Raw genomic sequence first — 15,047 nt, 5'->3', positions numbered from 1 at the left:
AGAATTACAAATCTTGTTTACACCATATGGAATGGCTCTAATTCCTCTTGGCCCTAGGGGTTTTCAAGGGTGCTCTACAAGCTAGTGAAGACAGTTTTTGATTTGGTCAAGTCTACAGTGAGATCCAAGCTCTTCATCAAATCTACAGGTGACTTTGGTAAAAAAGAGATTAAGCATTCAATGTTTGGTTAAATCTTGTGTTTCTTGGCTTAATCCTCTACTAGACTAATTACTATTGATGGCCTTGAAAGGATTTGAGCTCATTTGAGCTCTAAGGTCCCAGATTTGGACTCCCCGCATACTCTATTTTTTGCACACAAAATAGAGGATTAATTTGCTAATCAGTGATTAATCAGCACTAATCATTGTATTTTGGTATAATTGAGAATTCAAATTATCCATTGGGTATCTGATACAGATCCCTATAACTTCAGATTGCAATTCGGAGATGGTTTGATACTCCAACCATTCCGTACAGATTTGTTACCCTTGGTTTGATGTAATTTTTGGTGAATTTATGCTGATAAATCTGTTGTAATCATCACCTAAATATCAGATTAAGTTGTAAAAGGGTAGACATTGTCCTTGAATCTTGAAATTGGATCAAGAGGTAAGATCCCCTTCACATCATCATGAGTACGGCATAAGAGGAGATAGCCAAATTTAATGAAGAGCAGTTTTACACATGGCAGACAAAAACCATGTATCTGCTCATGAGGAAAAATCTGTGGGGGCTAGTCGAGGGAAGAGATGAATGCCCAGAGGTGAGAGGAAAAAATGAGTGGAAGATCCGGAATGAGAAAGCATTAGGAATTATCGCACTCAGTTTAAATGATGAAATCATTCATCAGTTTAAATGAGAAAGCATTAGGATTTATCGCACTCAGTTTAAATGATGAAATCATTCATCACATCACAGGGATACAATGGGCAAAAGATGCATGGGATGAACTCAATAAATTATTTGGCACTCAAGAAAAAAATTTAAAGATAAATCTGTTAATGCAGTTCTACAAACTCGATATGAAGGAAAGTGAACCTTTAATCACACACTTGAACAAATATAAAAGCATTAAGCAACAACTGTCACCCATTGGCAAAAAGGTAGAAGATGATGAGGCACTAGCAGTACTTTTGAAGAGTGTGAACAAAGGTGAATATGAAAACATTGTAGCAACATTAAAGAATGTACCTGAATTGAAGCTGCATGACATAGAAGAAGCTCTACTAGAGCTAGAGACCAAAGTCAAAGAGAAGAAATGGTTGGACTCAACAGCTGGAGAAAAAAAAACATTCTTCACTCAAGGAGGATTCTCTCGAGGACGAGGACGAGGAAGAGGTAGAGTAGGAGGAAGGACCTTCACTTGCCATAACTGTGGCTGCTACAGCAAACCCAGTGGTGGAGAAGGAACGACATCAACAAACTTCATGGAGGCTCTTAAGGAAGTGGAGTCAGATCCTCTTTTCTAAGAGAGAGAGAGAGAGAGAGAGAGAGAGAGAGAGAGAAACCCCACAACCCAATGTAACCTGTCCCAACAGAGTAAAACCACCTCTGAGCCACTGATGATGTAGACCATGTGGTAGATGTATGTGTGAGCACTTTAGTCAAGGTCACAAGCACTTGTAGTAGCCTTGGACACATAGAGAGAGAGTGTGTGTCAAGGACTATGAGTTTAGGGACTTGAGGCACTGGTCACGGACTACCAAGTAAGAGGGAAACTTGGTATAGGGTCCACGTGTGCTAGGAGTATTCACTTGAGGGGAAGTGTTGAAATATACAAGTGAATAGGGTGTGTGTGTGGGAACAAGCCCTTAGCAAGAGGCTGTAAAAGAGAATCTGTAAATGTGATAGAAGCTGTGAAAAGGTGAGAAGTATCTACTAGGAGAGAATAAAGGGTAGCATGAGGAGATTTGAGATATTATGGAAAGAGGTGGAGAGAATCAAGCAAAAGAGGTGGAGTGAATCAGGGAAAGATTAGTGGGATTAGATGTTTGGATGTAAACTCTATAAATTGAGGCATTGGCCTAATGAAAATTTGTTGGTTTTTAATTATCCATGCCTACATTAAGCTATCAGTTAATTGCTCACTAATCACATCTTAAATATCGTTAATTATTGATTTTTGATTATCCATGTCTACATTAAGCTATCAATTAATTGCTCACTAATCACATTAAGCTATCAGTTAATTATCGTCTAATCTCTTTTCTAATGATGTTGATTCTAGCATTTGATCTACCATAGCTCATCACATTGCTGCAAATTTAACAATGTCTCCATCTGAAGCAAGGTATGGGTATAAGGTGCATATACCTTCTATTACATTGAATAAGGAGAAGGTGAATCCTCAAGCCAAAGAGGAGATTCAGAAGATGTGTGCAATATTGCAAAGGTGCAATGATAACATGGCTAAGTCACAAAACCAAATGAAGCAATATGCTGATGAGTCAAGTAAGCATGTGGTGTTCAAAGAAGGGGATTATGTATTCTTGAGAATCCCTCAGTCAAGGTATGCTTCATTGAAGGGAGACACCAATACAAAGCTTTATCATCACTTTTATGGACCTTACAAGGTGTTGAGAAGAATAGGTGAGATTGCCTACTAATTGTTGTTACCCTCTACCACAAGGATCCACAATTTGTTTCATGTGCCACACTTAAAGAAGTACGTGGGACCTCAATTGGAAGTGGTTGATGACCTTCCACCTATCGATGAAGAGGGAATAATTCAATATATGGCAGAGAAGGTGATTGGGATGAGGGAAAGACACCTTCATAATAGGTCTATTGTTGAGTACCTTGTGAAGTGGAGAGGTTTGCCTAATGAAGAAGCTTCTTGGGAGTCCAAGGGCTTCATAAAAGACCATCCGGAGCTCCTACAAGCAATGAATCATAGTGGATAAAGTGGGTACATCTGTATGGTTTTTTTGGACAGCCATATGCATGGATTGGGATGATGGCACGAGGGATGCCATTGCTATAAATTTACTGTATGGACAGCCATGGCCATTAGTGTACTTCACCACTAATCAATCAAAGCTCAACAAGACTCCGTGGGCTTATGGACATCATAGAGAGCAGTCCATATATACATACAATAAGTGGCCAACTCTATGTGGAGTTCTCTTGTGTGAGATATCTCTTGCGATTGCAATGAATGTACTTCCACACTCATGAGGGAAGATAAGAAGATTTTCAACAAGAGCCAATACTTTGCCCCATACATGGTTTCGAGGACGAAACCTTTGGGTGGGGATGGTTTGTAATGAAGGGGGATTGGCCCTTGGGCATGGGCTAGAGCCTTGGGCATGGTTTGGACATAAGGGAAGCCCATGGGCATCGATATGGCCGGGCAAGTGTGGGGGCCCAACATTAATAAAGTGTGAAAAGGTGGGCAAGTATATAAGGGAACTAATTGTAACGAGGGGGAGCTAATCATTTTACTAATCAAATCATACTTTCTTGGAGCTTCAAGCACTTCAAGCACTTCAAGCTTCAAGCACTTCAAGCTTTCCATGGCTTTGGTGGTACTCCCTTGTGAGTGCATCTTTCTCTCTCTCTTTCTCCATCACTACAGTCCAACCTCACCATGTGGTTTCTACACTCTTTACCAAGGAAGATCGCTTTCTCGAACTCATGGCACCACCAGACCTCAACCACCCCATTAATGAGGAGCTTCTTCACTCGACCACGCTAGGCATGAAGACCCTTGTTTGTCGAGTAGTGAAGTCCACCTACTGCCAGCTTTTTCACATGCCTAACAACCACACATGTAGGGAATATCCTCCAACTATATCAAATAGTCTACACTTTCATCAAGCAAGCCTCACCACCGGAGATGCCACCATTCACACCATCCATATGGATTACCCACAAGACACCTCCACAACTACCTCATTAACTGTATCCACCATGAGCCCCCCATCATCAAATCATTTCATGAGGGGCGAGACCACACCATTGTTAATAACTACTCGCGGGAAGAAGCCATTGAAGATGATGGAAATGACCTATGGGTGTCCTTTCTTATCCATGAACATCAACTCACATATCAACCCAATGTGTGAGATCTCACATTCCAAGAAACTTCCATAAAAGCCTTGATACACCCTTCAACACAGCCAAAATCCGTCTGGTGAAACAAAAAATGGGTCACCTATTTGCCCAGTGGAAGATCAGCTAGAGGCAATTGGCAATTGTAGATCCATGGACTACCAACCCTTGTTGTGCATGCCTTATCTCCTCAATGACCACCAAATGTGGCAAGGGTACATGGTCAAAGTCTACATCGACCCTAGGTTTATGCCAATCAAAAGAATGCAGTCATAGTGTACATAGAAGGAAAAGGGCCCATCTATAACTTCCCAGACATTGATGGACCCATACCATTGAGATGTAGCTCCTAATGAAAAACTTTAATTGCCTATGCACCAAGGTCCCCTGATCCTGCTATAGTGGCTACATGCCTGTTCTTCTATCTCACCATCCTCATCCTTAAGGGGATTCCCAAGAACCAATAGTGGCCACATGCCAATTCTTCTAGCCCATCATCCTCATCCTTAAGGAGATGCCAAGAACCAATGGACAAGCAAAGAGTGTTTAGCCTTTGACCTCAATAAAGGTCCCATCTTCCGCCAAGAGATAGATCTTTATGGCATGGGTAAGCACTTCAACGGCCACATGGTGGTTACTTTCAAAGATATGCGATTTTATAGAGTGACAAAGACAATTTTTGAGGGCGTTCAGCCACTCTATGCAAACCTTGACAATGGTAGCATTGTAATGGGCCTCTCTTGGTCGTTTTATTCATTTCTCGGCCTACACAGTAGTGGTACATGCACAAGTATTCAATCACACTAGTACATGTATATCATTATACAACATATAGTAGAGTAAAATCTCTCCTACTTCATTTCTCCACCGGTACATGTGCAAGTATTAAATCACTAGTACATGTATTCTACAACATATAGTAGAGAAAAGTCTCTCCCTTCTCATCCATGTACTCATGATAGTTAGAGTCCAAGTTCCCAACCTCCTGTACTTCCACTTGCACTTGATTCCTAAGCACAAGCCTTGGTGATGGTGGTGGTAAGACAGACAATGGCAAGGGTACTTAAAGGATCCTTATTGCTGCTCATTGGTTAGTGTTTACTACAATCGTATATGCATTCCTAGCATTTACCTAAGTTCCTAAAGGTGTAAGTCAAGCTAATGGCTCTCTTTGAATTTTTGGTATGCTAAGTCAGGATGTTGACAATACGTTGGGTTTCTACTATAGAAATGAGTTGTCTCGTGATTTTCCATCCACATGCATTGTGCATGCATATGGTCGTCTTTCGTCTCTTCCTTTCCTTTAGTGATGATTTCTTCTTGTGTTAGAATTTTTGGACTTGGATTGTTATCCATGGTTGTGAGGCAATCCTCGAGTCCCTGCACTCTTCCCTTGAGCAATGTTATTTACTCCATTTTCAAGTATGTTGTATGATGATACGAAGCCTTTGTCATTGTGTTGCCAAAGTAGCCCATGAAGTTAAGCCTTTGGTTGTGAGGCAATCCTCGAGTCCCTGCACTCTTCCCTTGAGCAATGTTATTTGCTCCATTATCAAGTATGTTGTACGAGCATTTTCACGAGTGATGCAAAGCCTTTGTCATTGTGTTGCCAAAGTAGCCATGAAGTTAAGCCTTTTTGGCATGTTTGCTAATACTGAAGCATAGAAGGAGGCTTCTACACACACCCACCCACACACGCACGCACACACACGCACGCACGCACATGCACACACAGAACTATTATGTATATAGGCTAATATAGCCTATGAGACCCAATAAATTATGAATAATGTGTATGCAATAAATTGAAAACTGGATCTTGTGCATACAACAAATAGAAAAATGGGTCATGTTCATGCGAGAGTTATCTAGTGAGTGAGCTCCTTCTCACGATGGAGTGCCTCTCTAATCAAGGTAGGAGAGGGCAATGGTTTTCCTCTTCTTTGATAGGAAGGTGTGGCTATCATGGTATGCTAGCTAAAATGTTTAAGGAAAATAAGAGCGAGAGCGAGAGAGAGAGAGAGAGAGAGAGAGAGCAAAATATATAACTCCACCTTGCATTTGGCTAAACCTTTGGATAGTATTACTTCAACCCTTCCTGCCCCGATTAACTTCCCTTTTGCCCATATGGATTATGTCTCTTTCTTGAAAAAACTAGGATCTCTGGCCTAGCCCCATGATTATATCTTAATGGGGATCCTTGATGATCAGTTCACTTAAGGTCTACAAGCTATGCTAAGGCATGTTGGAACTCCTAGTACATATAACATTAGAAACTATAAATCAATGTTGTATTCACATATAACATTAGAAATTATAAATCAATGTTGGAGAGTAAGGGTTGCCACGATTGCTCAATTTCTTAACATTGTGGCAACTCCATTTTAGTCATATTAGAGGAATATCACATGGTTGGTGTTGCTTTATTTCCAAACCACCAAATGGGTTATTGTACTAGAGGAATCTTGCATGGTTGGTAATGCTTTTATAGTTTCAAAGCAAGACACTAAGCTTACATGGATGCAACTTTTGATAATTTATGTGCATGCCATCCTTTTGTTTGATCACCATTTGGTTATCCCACATCATTGTGGTTGTTTACACTTAGACCTTAACAACATGATTAAAAAGCAATAATAATAACAAACATATGTTGGGCATGTATATTAACCACCAAAATATGTAGGATTTTCTTTTGTGCTTCAAAATTTAAACATGGTTTAATTGGTAGTTATGACATTGCATTTTGGTGTTCTAAACAATGGAGAAGCATTGCACATATCAATCTTTTGACCTGGTGTGTTGAAGGGTTCCTTGTCATATACCAATTTGGTGGTGGGTGGGGATGCCATACTTGTCCTTTAAAAGTTGACATGAATGATGAAAGAACACGTTGTTTTCCTCTACTTTGTCCTCACTGCCATTTTTCCACATGAGAGAAGACCCCTTACACCAAAATGTTTGGTGACCACTCTGTCAAGTTTTTGTCATTGAGCTAAAACCATGATCTTGATGACGAAGGTGGGTCATTGATAACGAGTACAATGATACATCCATGATAGTAGACGCGAGGATCGTATGATGGGTCATTTGAGAGTTATAATGAGTTGTAATAGTCCTTATAGATTATTCCATGTTCTGTAAAGACATTTTGCATGTTTGTGAAGAGGGGAAATCTCATCTCTGTGTGTCGCCCTCCGGTCATCCACCAACAGATCTTATTCGAGTGTCTCCCATGGGGGTAGACCATCATTCGAGGCTAGGGGAGATGTTTGTAAAGATCCTAAAGCCTCAAAATATCAAATGTGGCTATTGTATGTGTATGTGTTGGGAGGGGTCACCCAAAAAAAAAAGGCTACAAGACAAGAATCCCTATAATAAATTTTCAACAAATTAAAACCGATAAGGCTCCCACATAAGCGTCACGTGTGTCAAGGTCATAAGGGTAAAGCGGAAAAGAGGTTGGAATGTATGGGTGGTGCTACATTTTTATATTTTCTGTTTTTGGGTGAGAAATTCTGCACTCGCTATCTTATTCTCTTCTATAAAACAGGATGGCGATGGCGCTTCTTCACTTGCAGAACAGAAGGGTTCTTGCTGTTTTGGTAGAAAGCAGATTTTTCACTGCAAAATCTAGGGTTTGGAGGGTGTTCTGAAGCACGCTTTCTCCCCGTAAGGTAATCCCGAGGCCGCGCACTTCCCCTACATTACATCACTGTGTAAGGTAATCCTGTTTCTAGACTCACCTCTCCCTTCCTCTAATTAAGTGAAGGTACTCATGAGCAACCTATCGAGAAAGATAAGGGCCTTGAGAACAGAAGACTGACAAAGATTACAGCCTTAAGTACAAAAGATTGAGAAAGATTTACGCCTTAAGAACAGAAGACTGAGATATATTCAGGCCCGCCTGAGGAGGATTAAGGTCTTCAAGGACAAAAGATTGAGCAACATTAAGGCCTCAAGAACAAAAACTGAGCTAGATCAAGGCTTTAAAGGACAAAAGGTTGAGTAGGATTGTTGAGGAAGATTAAGGCCTCAACAGAAAGTCATCGGAGCGTTGCAAGATGGCTCAACAGCACAGCAGCAACAACAATAACAAAAGAAAAGAATCCTTTCTTCCAGGATTTTTACAGATCAAGGCATTCCACTTTAGAACCCATACCATGGAAGATGAATTCAATGCTTCTTTTAACAAGGAAACAAGAGATGTGGCCTGCAAACGCAATCTTGATTATGGTAAGCTTGATAACTCCTGCCCTGATAATAGGGTTCCTTGGATACAGAGAACCTGGAGGACTGTCTCCGGTGCCTTACCCAAACAAGGCTGTTTCTCCCTTGCGAAGACAGCTGAACTCAACCTACCTAAGAGTTCTCCCAAAGGGTTCTCCACTCGAGGCAAGCTCGAAGTGTTGCCACCTCTGGAGAGGCACATTCTCCTTTTCATGTTACAGCAATCACATTTGAAAGCTCACGTGCTTCTCGACCCCGTTAACAAGGCATTGCAGTGTAGGTGCTGTAACTCTTTAGCGCCGGAAGAGGCTGAACGCTCAGATGGGCATGCCTTGTCAGTGGGCATTTTTCTGCAAGCTCATCATAAGGACATTGCCAATCTAGCGCATAGACTAATGGATGGTGGTGGGCAGAGGCTTCACAGGTTAGCATTTGCACGATTGAGGGGCGAGCCAGGGATGATGTGCTCAAACTCTTTCCATCCTGAGGTGGATTTAGGAGCCCGTGAAACCCAGCAGTGCATTAAGCCACAGAAATCGCCACTTGCAATACTGCATAGAATGTCTTTGGCAGCATTCAAGGAGCTGATTCCACAGGTCGCACCCCAGCAGCAGCAGGCTTTTCCTGATAAGGAAATGCTCAATTCCGTGCAAGATTTCTTTCTGTACACTGAATTTGAAGGTGCATTTCTTTCATTACGTTACGTTTCTGCTTTGAGTAAATTACAAGAATCATTTGGATTTTTATAAATGTTGCTAGCAGCCGGAACAAATTATGAATGCACAAGAGTGCATTATCATAATTAGAGAAAAGTTAGATATCACGAGAGAGAATTAGAGGCTACTCTATTTGGGGTTTACTTTTGAGTGAGGCGGAGGTTGAGCTATGTGAAAATGTGAGTGCAAGGAGATTGTTGAGGTTGAGGTGAGCGCAGTCAAGTTGAGTGCAGGAGAAACGCTCAGGTTGAGCAGTGAATTGTCCTTGAGTAGTTGAGGCTGGGAAAATCTGAGGTATGCTGAGTTTTGAAGTTCACCAACATTAAGTTGGCATTGAGTTAGATGTAGTTGAGGTTGAGCGGTTGATGTTTGGATAGGGATAAGTGTATAAGAAACTAGGGTTCAGTTAGGTGCAAGTGCCATCCTCCCATTGGAGATTTTACTCTCAGTGCAACACCTTCGCTCCACTGGAATAGAAGGTCTTCTTTCTTTGATGCCACCCCTGAGACTAAACTGTCTTTCATATTAAGGCTATAAATTGCCTTTGTGCAAGCTCCATCTCAATATTGACCTTTCCCTTCAAGCATTGAAATCTTCCATCCTAGGTGTGCACTTGGAACTACCCTAGTGCATCCCTTCTTGATCGGTATTGTTCCTTTATCCAGTTAGGGCCCACAATTGCATGTGTCTATTAAACCTTTTTGTAAGGTGCCCTAGTAGACAAGACACATGCATCTGAGACTTTATGCATGTGATAGTAGTAAACTCTCTGACCATATAAAAAAGTTAAAACTGCAGCCATTGCCTCAGAGTATTCTGCAACTCTTGACTCTCGTGAAGGTACATCTATTGTTGCCTTCAAGTTGTGGTTCGACTACTGGAGACCATGGATGATCCTGAGAATTTGTCTTCAGACATCAATGATCGTTGATGACCTTAAGAGGTTGTGGTTCGACTACTGGAGACCATGGATGATCCTGAGAATTTGTCTTCAGACATCAATGATCGTTGATGACCTTAAGAGACTTTTTTAGAGACCTGCTCAAAGCAGCTCACACATAGTCCTCCTGTCGAAGAAACCAGTGGTGGTCTTAGAAGCATAGCTGCATGACAACCCGGTTTACATAGCCAAACATGTTTTTTTTAATTCTTATGGCATACTAAATGACTCCGGCGTGAAACATTTTGCCAACTTCCTAAACACTTAGAAAATCTGCTTTGGCAAGGCATTCATGCTACACATCGCCCATTGTTGTGTGACATATGCAAGAAACAGAAGCCACTAATGGCTTGCATTTGTTTTTTCACATTTTGATGGATGCTAGGTGCTGTCAGAATAGATCTTGTCAGCTGGTGTTCTTTGTGCTTGACGATTAGGAGTTGAAACTGAGATGAAGTTAAGCACTTTGTCCATGTGATTTTTTATGATACTTATTCATTCAATTATTTGCAAAAACCTTTACTAGGCAAGGTTTGGTAAATCCTTATTTTAGGTAGAGTGCATGAGGAAACTATGGCATGGCATGGCTAGTGTTTGTCAATGTTGTGTGCCTTTATCTGTTTACATATTTAATTTCGATCAGATTCTGCCATGGGTGAAGGTGAGCCTTGTTGGTACATAAGGGAAGATGAAGATTGGCCTCTGTTAGTACTGGTTCTTGAATGTACTCTTTTGTACGAAGATTATTTTGGGCTTCTCTACATGTGCCAGGAATTCATGCAGCTATCACCTTTGGCCTGCTGATAAATCTTTCGTTATCATTAGAGGCCCCTTCTGGCTCCACCCTTGTCCCAAGCTAACGGGAGGGTATGCCAACACGTCTCTTCTCACACTAGATACATGCACACATGAGGAGGAAGAGATTGACTGGCCTTGTTGTGAGCCATGGCCAGAGGAAAGGTAGCTGATGCTGTTGAGCGAGCACTTATGTCATGCGCTAGATGAATCTCTGTAGCCCCACCTTCAAGTCTAGACAAAGAATAAAAATGATGAGAAGGATAAGGTTCCTAATCATGGCTAAAAGTAGGCGTTTGAAGATCATGTTTTTACATTTCTCAATTCTGGCTGTACCATGTACCACAAAGTGTTTAAACACACTTGGAGCTTGTATATTTGGCTTTTCTGCTGATAATACCTGGAAGCCCATGCAATTCATTGTATATCTCTCTCAAAATTTTACCAGGTTTATTGGGTGGGCTAAAGTTCAAACATGATATGTTTCAGGCAGACGAGTGTTTGAAGAGCTTGATAGGGATGCAGATGGGAAAGTAACTGTGCATGATTTAAGCGTGGCTATGCACAAGATGAAACTGCCAATCTGTTATGCAAAGAATTTTATGCAAAGCAAGCATACGCGTTGGCCAACGAAATCTTTTGGATGGTCGGAATTTTCTTCACTGATACAGGAGAAAGAACCCATGATGATTAGACTGTTCAATTCTCTCGGTGTAAGTAAATCTGGTACACTTCAGAAAACACATGTGAAGGATTTGCTAAGCACAGCTGGTCTCCCTGCAACAGAATCCAATGTAACTGCTATGATGAAATTCTTAGCAGCAGATAAAGATGAATCCATCAAGTATAGTCAGTTTAGGAGGTTCATGCTGCTCATTCCAACAGAACAACTTACTTTGAATCCTTGGTATGCCATGTTTTTATACCAGTTCTTGCTTAGGTGCAAGTTTTTTTATCTTCGATTTTTATACATTTCTGGTGAGTTACACATTTGTGTTATGGGACAGGAGCGTTTGGTTAAATGCTGCTACATCAGGGGGGGTGGAATCCTCAACTGAAGATTTACAAGTCTCGGTTTCTAAGTATATCGTAGGGCTTACCCGTCAGTTTGAAGCAGCAAAGGTAAGAAATTGCGATACCATAAATTTAAGAATTAAGGGAATTAAGGGAATTAATGTTCAGCAATGTGGAAGTGTGCAAATGCATCACACAATCGTGTATAGAGACTGCTAGTGCTTTATGTCTGTCACTGAAGAAAAAAGAAGGTAATTAAGCTAATCAATCCTTGTGGGCTGAACTACCTACCACCTATGAGCTCAAGTCTCTGATCTGAGTGTTTTTGCCTGCTTTTGTGTACTAGAGGCCCTAAAGCCTCGCATCTTTTTGTCTGCCTTTGGTCCATGCCAAGCACTTGTAAAGGCATTGCACCTTCCTGGCTATGGTGTGCTTTCCTTTAATAACAGTGTGTTTCCCATGGCCTGGCACAATCCCTCTTGCATATTGCCATATCTTGGAAAACACTATAGAGAAGTTTATAAGAGGTCCTGAGTGACTGAAGTGAAAGTGTTGTTCATGTTGTTAATCAATTTATCTTCCTTCTCAGCCCTTGCATCAGGTGTGAGCACCCATAAGCCAAAATCTCAGCCATTAATTGACTGCTTGTAGACACAATTCACAGAGAATAGAGCGCTTTCTTCTTCTTTCACCCCCCAGCCTTGACCCAATCTAGAATGTACATATCTAATCCCAATTTGTTTTTGGTAATTTTACACAGACATGTCCAGGCTGAATTCCCATGTGACCAATTATTGAAACACCTTTTGGACCTCTCCTAGGCACTTCTCTTGGCACTGGCTACCTCAACCAGTGGCTTTTACCCCCGAGAATTCACATAAAGGACTTGTAACACCCTCTCCCCGTAGGAAAGTTTACATCCTTAGAAACAGTACAGGAAATGTCTTGTTTAAATTGCTTAACTTCTCCCTCCTTGAATTTTCCTTTGACCTATCCATCTGTTCACAAAAATTGTATTCTGTTTGTTGAATACGTCTTGACCACACATCTAAGATCTCCTCCGGATCATGTAGAAAGTAGGGAGTAGGATCTTTTCTACAAGTTTCGTTGCAACCTCACCTATTTTTATAAGCATTGTCCAAGGACATTTGCTTGTCGTTTGGGTTTTAGAAGAATCGGGTCCCAAGTTACCCTCTTTGTAGTTACCCTTCAAGTTTATTGATGACGTTAAGCACATTCATGCCCAACAAAGACAAGCTGATGTCACTCTGCTCTTTTTTGCTCTGTGTCTCCTCATTAAGGAAGGCAAGAGCTTTACTGATGTCCGAACGGGCACCTCTATCGTCGCTTGCTTCCAGGGTGAACATGCCAGTCAGTGATGGGGGGGGAGGGTCCGGGGGGGGGGAAACAGATCCTGCAGATGCATCTTTTTTAATTGAATAGCATGCAATGAACGTATTAAGGGTGGTGTTTCTCGTTATATGATCATGGGCAGCCAAACCGTCATTGCTTTTCTTTCCCTCACATAGCGGTACTCAACAACCGCTTCCTCATCTGAATCAAGCACTTTCTTGACTTTTTTTCTTAGAATCGCATCTTTTCAAGCTCTCAAGCAAAAGTGCTGGAGTTCTGAATCCCGATAAGATTGTGAGATTCGTGCTTACTCTTTGAAGCATGAAAGAACTTGCCCTCATCATCACACAATTTGCATGTTGAGAAAGGAAGGATCATCCTAGGAATTCATGAAGGCTGCAGTGGAAGGCATAAGACTAGATATGAAAGATAACCACTAGGGCTGCTTCAGTGCCTGCTGAAATGGCCAAAAGCTCATAGGCTGAAATGACCAACGTATCTGAGCCAAGTTTGTCCAAGTGTAAGAATAGAATTATAGGTCGTACATCATAGTGACATGGCATGCCCTGATATAATGCAAGAATCCAAGAGCAGCTAATTTGCAGGTATATCACAAATTTGAATTATAATAAAGGATATAAACATCTTTGACAAATGCAAGGGGACATTCCCAACCAAATCTCTATTCAATCAGTTGTTTGGCTGTTCTAGTGATGGGTTACGAAACAGTTGTTTTTGTTCAATTCTTAGATTTTGAAAGGATTTAATATTTTCTTACCAGGCTCAGATAGTTATACCCAATCTTTACACTGTTGGAGATACGTGAGATATTCTAAAGTCAACAGCCAAAACTATGGTCCATGATTCTCTTACAAGGTGAGTATTGTTGTGATGTTTATTGCCAGGATTGGGCTTGGGTGCATCGGCAAAGATGGTGCAGGGTTGAAACTGAAGCAATGGAACTTGGCAAGATGGTGCATCGGCAAAGTGTTTTGAGGTTCAGAAATCAGGGGTTTCTTTAAATTACTGTATTGGTGAAGCACTCCAAGCCAAGTTTTGAGTTTCCTTGTGCATAATTTCTAGGTCTTTTAAAGATGGCTTTCATTGGCCTGGCAAGAGATGCTATGCCATGAATATGGTGTGGCTGTATTAATGGGTTTTTTCCTAATGGTGAGCTTAATGGCTCCCTACTATATCCTTTTTTGGTCAAGTAATGATCTCAGCTTTGATCATCCTTCACATGCATTCTTGTACAAAGCTCATATTCTTTTTTTCAGACTCTTGACGCATCGTGCAGCAGTAAGATTTTGTGAAAGGTAACAAGCTACTCAACAAAATTGAATTTAGAGGCACCCTTTTGCAAGTGTATCCCAAGGATTAGGAAGGGCACACACAAGGTGGTGGTTTTAATGTGTGGGGTTATTCAATTGTCATGGTATTCTTATTCTTATATACGACTGTGGTGCTAGTTTTATCCATACACATAGGAGATAATTGTCTAGCTTTCTCAATATAGAAAAGTACTTATGTGTGCACTCCGTCGACTCATGGGCATCGACGTATGCCCATGCTAAGGATTTAACATACTTTCCCCTTAAGAGCTCATCTCTGATCCCTTCAAATTTATTCATGACTGATTCCAGTCCACAACTAATCTTTATAAGAGATGCACCTTGGCTTTACCTAAGCATGTGTTGGTGGATCTTGCCTTAGAGCTACAATCTATAACTTCCCGTCGTGTGGGTGCACTAGCTTATTTGTTGCACCATCACTCCATTGTCACATTGAAATGCTCCTTGTCAAAGGGGTGAAGGGAGAGCTTTCTATGCCTCGATGGAGGCAAAAAGTTCTCTCTCACAAAAGGTGGGGGACAAAGAGAAGCTAATGCAAGAAGAAAACTACAATCAAACCTTTCAAGTATGCATTCATCAAGCAAGCAAAAGAT

General features: G+C 41.2%; 1 protein-coding gene across 2 annotated transcripts; it reads left to right on the top strand.

Annotated features, from left to right (window-relative positions):
• Nucleotides 1–7,530: 7,530 nt before the first annotated feature.
• On the top strand, nt 7,531–14,462 carry LOC147639815 (uncharacterized). 2 transcript variants are annotated; one of them, XM_086774363.1, is made up of 4 exons: nt 7,531–8,965; nt 11,225–11,642; nt 11,743–11,857; nt 14,008–14,462. In XM_086774363.1, exons 1-4 carry the CDS (start codon nt 8,119–8,121, stop codon nt 14,122–14,124), a joined length of 1,497 nt encoding a protein of 498 aa, XP_086630489.1. In that variant the 5' UTR covers nt 7,531–8,118; the 3' UTR covers nt 14,125–14,462. The 2 variants fall into 2 exon arrangements, with proteins under 2 accessions (XP_086630489.1, XP_086630494.1); XM_086774368.1 differs by having other exon boundaries at nt 7,538–8,965; nt 13,884–14,018.
• Nucleotides 14,463–15,047: the final 585 nt, after the last annotated feature.

The sequence above is a fragment of the Cibotium barometz genome, chromosome 3 (assembly GCF_041138505.1).
Source record: "Cibotium barometz isolate CiBa-2024 chromosome 3, ASM4113850v1, whole genome shotgun sequence".
NCBI classification, from domain to species: Eukaryota; Viridiplantae; Streptophyta; class Polypodiopsida; order Cyatheales; family Cibotiaceae; genus Cibotium; species Cibotium barometz.
This window is presented reverse-complemented; position numbering and strand designations above follow the sequence as displayed.

Bases quoted from the DNA above. Each gene is read 5' to 3' on its own strand.
- LOC147639815 (XM_086774363.1), top strand. From the start codon at position 8,119: ATGGCTCAACAGCACAGCAGCAACAACAATAACAAAAGAAAAGAATCC. The intron at 11,643-11,742 runs GTATGCCATGTT...GTTATGGGACAG, and splicing joins CAACTTACTTTGAATCCTTG to GAGCGTTTGGTTAAATGCTG. The intron at 11,858-14,007 runs GTAAGAAATTGC...GTTTATTGCCAG, and splicing joins GTCAGTTTGAAGCAGCAAAG to GATTGGGCTTGGGTGCATCG.